This window comes from Loa loa (assembly GCF_000183805.2).
Source record: "Loa loa unplaced genomic scaffold supercont3.387, whole genome shotgun sequence".
In the NCBI taxonomy this organism is placed as follows: Eukaryota; Metazoa; Nematoda; class Chromadorea; order Rhabditida; family Onchocercidae; genus Loa; species Loa loa.
Genome location: NW_018108567.1, coordinates 16543 through 22632, shown reverse-complemented (window position 1 = coordinate 22632; position 6090 = coordinate 16543). Strand labels below are relative to the sequence as shown.

Here is a 6090-nt window from a genome sequence, read left to right as displayed (position 1 = left end):
TAATATAAATTAAATGCGATTATTTGGAATGTTTAATTTAATTATGACTGATTTTTCTTTTCCTTTTGCCGCTTTCAAATTTTACGGAAATAATTCGTTAAATTTTGAATGTTTGTTAAAAGGAAAAGCGATGGAATTTCACTTCAAAATTGTTTAATTTTCCTCACTAATAATTTACAAAACAAATTATAAAATAATTTTACGGAAATTCGTAAGAAGTATCTGCAATAACTTACTGAGAAATTATAGCACATTATAAGTTTTTAATGAATTTCCAAGTAGCAGGCTAGGATCGCCTTGTTGAGTATTCTTAAAATCCTTGTTTAATGATCAAAAGGAAATCTGAATACAGTTAAAGCTCGAAATAGGACCCAATATGTCGGATAAAGTTCAATATTTTTGAGGGGAATTGAAGTAAACGTTAGTAAGACTAGCTTTAAAGGAGGATGAATGGATGATACAAAAAATAACTATCACTATTAGTGATAGAAGCATTATCACCCAAAGTGATAACCAAAAAAAATGCTTATTTTGATAGATACAATGAATTATTCGGGTCCAATAACTGATCGATATTGTGGGTGTATCATATTGACAAACATTTATTTCATTTAGAGATATGTCACGCCATCTGACATGTTTTGTTGATGGAAATGCTTTCATATTTTTCCGAAAATTTTCCATACTTAGAATTGTTATCTGAAATTGAAGAAATTGATTAACAAATAGATTTAAATACATTTTATCAAGACTATGCATTACATTACATCTAAACACGATTACTTTGGACGTAGCATTATCTTGGATCCATAAAAAATCTTCCATTTCTGTTGGGTCATTTTTTTCCACAAATTTTCGTATAAGTTCAAAATGTTCGATAGATAAACTTTGAATGTATGTATCGGCCTCACGACCAGCTGGTCCTTCATAAATCAAAGGCACAGTATTTACTGTTTGAATAAGAAATGCGCCACGAATTATTTTGTCATCTGGAAAAATTACTTTAAAAAAGTATTTGATTAAACATTTGCTCTAAGCAGGATGTGCTATCAGTAATTGTTATCATATAGAAACAGTATGAATTGGATAATTTAAAAGTAAAATTTAAACACGGGGAAATTGAAGGTAAGAAATGAATGAATGAGTGAATGGCAGACAGTAAAGAGGTCAAAGAGTAGAAAAAGTAAATACTACTGAATGACTTTTTGATCTCCATAAGGCTAAAATTTTATTTGCAGACTCATACTTTGTCTCTGATTGAAAGCTTATAATGGCATGTTTGGAGTGATACTAAAATCGAATTGACATCACTTAAGTGGCTTTTTCCAGTTCTTTAAAATTTTAACTTACAAATCCCAAGTTAAACCAGATATAGATATATCAGTACCTTTACAAATGTAATTTTCGATCATATTTGCATCCTCTTCAGAATGTTTTGCATTAGAGACCATTTGATATGTGGATGAAAGAGCAGTTGCAAAACCAAAATTGATTGAAGCTTGATTCTTGCGTGTCAAGAGTTCAGACTTCATTTTATCTAAGTTAAAAAGAGGAAGGATCATTCAAGAGAAATGAACTTGAAATTGCAAACCTTAAATCGATTCCAATAGATTTAAATATATCATCCAGTTGATTTCATATTGCTGATACTTGAAATAAATATGCATTTTCGAAATACACGGAATCATTTTATAAAAAATCCAAATTAAATGTAAGCTGGATAAGTAATTGTTTTTTGTTCATATACTAAATTCTGCAAAAATATCCACTAAACTGCATTCATTGATCAGAATTTGAATTTTAAGTACTTCGTTATTTTTGCAGCAAAACAATGTTTCGCAACCATAGAAGCCAACCCGTTGTCGCTAATTTCTATTAACTAATTTTTTTCACACCAAATCCCTTCGTCATTCCCATTCATCAATACATATTATGTTAGGCATTAATTGAAATTTAAATTAAATGTATAAATTTAATTTTACTTACTGATTAATTCGAATTAGCGGATAACTCTCGTACTGAGAATTCTTCCACATGCTTGTGTGACTAAATGTTTGAGCAAAATATTAATTTGATGAATTTAACAAAAACTTTGTAAAACAGATTGTTGAAGAATTCGAAAATATCAATACAAAGACTTTTGTTCTTTTTGCAATGGTACTAAAATGGTGATCAGATGTTTAAAAAACTGAACTCATTTGCAATCGGTAATATCATTGTAAAAACACTTAGTCATTCACAGTGGTATATTTGAATCCAATTGAAAAATAAGTTTATGAAAAAAAAAAAAAACTAGGGATTGTGCAACTGAGATTCTATCTGAGCATTTATATTCGTTGAAGCAGCTTGAATTCAGGAAGAAGCAAAAAACTTCAGGGCTATTTTATATCGTTCAATGAAAATCCCTGATAAGGCCATATCTAAACTTTACTATCTGTCTGATTACTGTTGCTGCATCGTAATCACTGCGACGATTCACATGATAACAAATTCAAAATCACTGAAATCATTAAGAAGATTAAAAAAGAATAGTAAAAATCGAATGATTATGCGTTACATTTGTGGGTAAAATCCTGTGATCAATTATTCCTTAAATTGTTGCTGATGAATACTTCATCATAATATAAGGCAAAGTTTAAATCAAGCTTCATTTGTTGGTAATACTTCTGCCTCTCATCTATTTCGCCATCGACAACTCTCGACTCAACAATGCTGGCAGATCTTCCAGTCTATACTTCCCATTGATTGTTAACTGCTGAAAATCTTCTTTCTAGCAAAAATTCAGGTCTTTCACGAAAAGATCAGTGAGAACTACAGTGTTATTATTATTTCGATGATTGTAAATAACTCTTGAAAGGCTTTTTTATTTGTCAGTAACGTTACCCTATCCTTGAAAGGTATCATCATATATAATTGAATTTTTATAAGAATTTATGAAATCCCTGTGTTGCTGATCGTTTCGTGACTTCTTATAATAATAAATAAATTCGATAAATAAATAAAATTAATAAGTTAGCACAGTTCCGAATTCCATCACCACTGAACAACAAAGTCATTCTTTTGAATCAAGCTGTTATCCGTTCTCTTTCTCCACCCTTAATTCACCATTATAATTTGCGCCAAAGCAAACTTTTAAAAGCTGAAAATAGCTTTGTTAACATTTGATTGCCTGAAATTATCGTAACTTATTTAAATCCTCCAAGAATAACTGTAGGTCATGGTGACATATCTTTATTACAAATAAAACAAATCAATTTTTAGCAGAAGCTAGAAAGAAAGATTGAAGTGTAAATAAAAGAATAAACTTAATGGAAAGATAAAATTAGGAATAAATTAATTCACAATGATGTCAGCATTGGTCATTCAGCTGAACTGTTTAAAAAATGATTCAAGTTGATGAAAGAGATCAAATACTTTTTCCAATTCTTTCTAATCTCCAACTTTCTTTTCATCCGTTTTTCGGGTGCAAAATCATGGTGGAAAACTGCTACTTTTTTTTCACTTTATTAATTTTAAATTCAAAAACTACCAGAATTTTCAAAACATCACTTTGTTTAGTTTGCACCTCAAATCCCTTATTTCGATTTCAATAGAAAAAGAAAACAAAATGTTTGTCATTACTTTAGGAGTGCATACATCACAACTTGCTGCTTTGAATTTCTTAAATAGTAAACAAAAAATTGTTGATATTACTTCACATATTACAGCAAACTGAAATAATAATGGAATAAGAGACATCGAGAGAAACCAATGTTTTTGCATCATTTTATCAATCTGTGCTCTTTTTTTCCTATTAAATTAATGCATTTCATGAAATTAAATGCTTTCAAAGCAACCTGCAATAAAAGAAATTCAAGGGATTCAAATTGTTAAATTCTATTATAAGTAAGTAAAAGTTTGGTACATGTTTTCCTTCAAAATCTTTGATGCCAGAAGTTTGTTTTAATGAATTAATAGATTTCAAGCAAGTAAATTAAGCCTGGATTTGCTTATCATGTCCAGGAATGCACTTTTACCAAATTGTTTTTTTTTTTTTGCAATAAATTAGCAAAACAAATGAATGCGTTGGTAAGCGAAAAGCAAAAATGGCAAACATTCATCGGGAAGAGAAATGAAAATACAAGAATAGAATCAGATTAACTAATTAATTCATTAAAGTAAACTTTTGGCGTGGGATTTTACTAATTTAAAAGAAATTTTTTGCTGGTAAGAATCTGAATTTTCATCTGCTTTGTTTAATTTATCTTATTCGACATTCAAAACACATAATTTGAATAATATCGATGTTTTTGCTATCTCAGTAATGCTCAATCAGAACATTTCGAACTTTTGTACGAATAGCAATACGACAGTTAAATGAAGATAATATTGATTCCTCTATAGAATCATTCTAATTGATTCAATGGTACTTAATTTGGTAGATATGCCTGAAACTTCTGCAACTGTGATAGATGCGACATAAACATGCCACCCAATCGAAAGATGACTTCAGCAACATGGCAATCAACTCATATTATAGTGATAGTACTTTTGTGTTTTTGCTTTTTAAATTTCTGCTGCGCTAATTATAACTTGTGACTACTTACGCAGAAGCCAATGAAGTATCAGGGTGAATTGTCCGCTAGAAGTTGCCAAAAGATTCACTTCCTGGAGATAAAATGTCGATAAAAAGAGAAAGGATGATAGTCTTTAATTACAACAAAAATTTGTCACGGAAATGATGGGCTGGAATGACGGAGGTACGAACTTGCTAATGAGCACTGCAGAAATTTGAGAGTAGAAAGGATGCAAAAAAAAAATATTTGGAGGGATAATTGCTTGTAAAATTGATCAAATTTCACTTTTTGCTAGAAGTACAATCTGAAATCGGTACTTTGGACAAAAACTGGCATTTCTGACATATATATATCTTCTTCCTTGATCAAAAAGCTTTTTCGAATTTCGATAGAAAAATGTCATAAAAAGTTACTCCTTATCCGTGAACTTGATTTAATGTAACATTATTTTCTATTGTGCATATCATATCTTTAATGATTACAATCGCTGTGTTATTCATCTCTCAGCATTATGTTAATTCTGTTAATGTAAATTTCACAGGTTATCACAAATAAATCGATGAAATGTCACAATTAAGCGTTAATTCAGATTCACATGGAATGAAATACTGAGTATGGGAGGAGAATTGTTTAGCAAAAATAGGGCTAAAAAATTAAAAGATATAATAATGAATGAAATAACGATAAATAGGCTCTATGAAAATTTGCGAAAATGGTGGAAGCGATCTTCAATTCTGAGACTAATGAAGTGCTGCCAACAGGTAACTCAATCATTTTTAATATCAGTACATCCTGGATATGTTTCAACAATGTGGAAATTTCAGTACTTCACTTGAGTTTTAAGGATTGAAAGACTTTCCAAAACTACCTAGAACAGAAACAATGAAGAGTTCTAATTGTTGGTAGTCCGGGAAAATAATCCATGGTGACGTTCGAGAATAGAAACGCGATCTGAGCCCAAGATCTTTTGCAGCGTAACAAATTAAAATGTGGCAAAGCTTTTTTGGGAGATAGTCGATCATTGTATTGATTTGACTGGATTCATAAAAATAGAAATTATAACTTGGAAAATGAAGTGGATGCAAATTGAAAATCTTCCAACTATTTTCGAAAATATATTTTCGAGTTTTAATTTGTAATGGACTTGTGATATTTTTTACTTTATAGTAAGAAATTTGAGCCTTCTCTTATATTTAATTGGATGAAGTCATGTAAAGTTTCTTTGCAGAACGAAAAAGCAGCAGTAATATTAATCTTGAATGCAAAGAATAAACGAAAGTAAAATGGATCTTTGTTTACTTCACTTTTGTTTTCCTACCCTCATTTGTCGGAAAAACTTCGAAAATCATAATGCAAATTTCCTGCCGGATTACCGAAATTAAAGCTACGTTTAAACAAAATTTCCACAATATCCAACAAACGGAGTGACGAAATCTTGTAAGTAAAATTAAAGCAATGAAGAGGATATAAGCTAACAATGGACAGGCTTAAAACAAAAACGTCTCAGTATTTACACAATGGACAATGCCAAAGG

At 30.2% G+C, this 6090-nt stretch overlaps 1 protein-coding gene across 1 annotated transcript; it reads right to left on the bottom strand.

Annotated features, from left to right (window-relative positions):
- Window positions 1-357: 357 nt before the first annotated feature.
- On the bottom strand, window positions 358-3170 carry LOAG_18592 (hypothetical protein). Its single transcript, XM_020451253.1, has 5 exons — window positions 2558-3170; window positions 1987-2046; window positions 1388-1537; window positions 784-989; window positions 358-699 (listed from the first exon to the last, which is right to left on the bottom strand). The coding sequence occupies exons 3-5, from the start codon at window positions 1530-1532 to the stop codon at window positions 391-393; spliced, it is 660 nt and encodes a 219-aa protein (XP_020304977.1). The 5' UTR covers window positions 1533-1537; window positions 1987-2046; window positions 2558-3170; the 3' UTR covers window positions 358-390.
- Between the last annotated feature and the right edge of the window lie 2920 nt (window positions 3171-6090).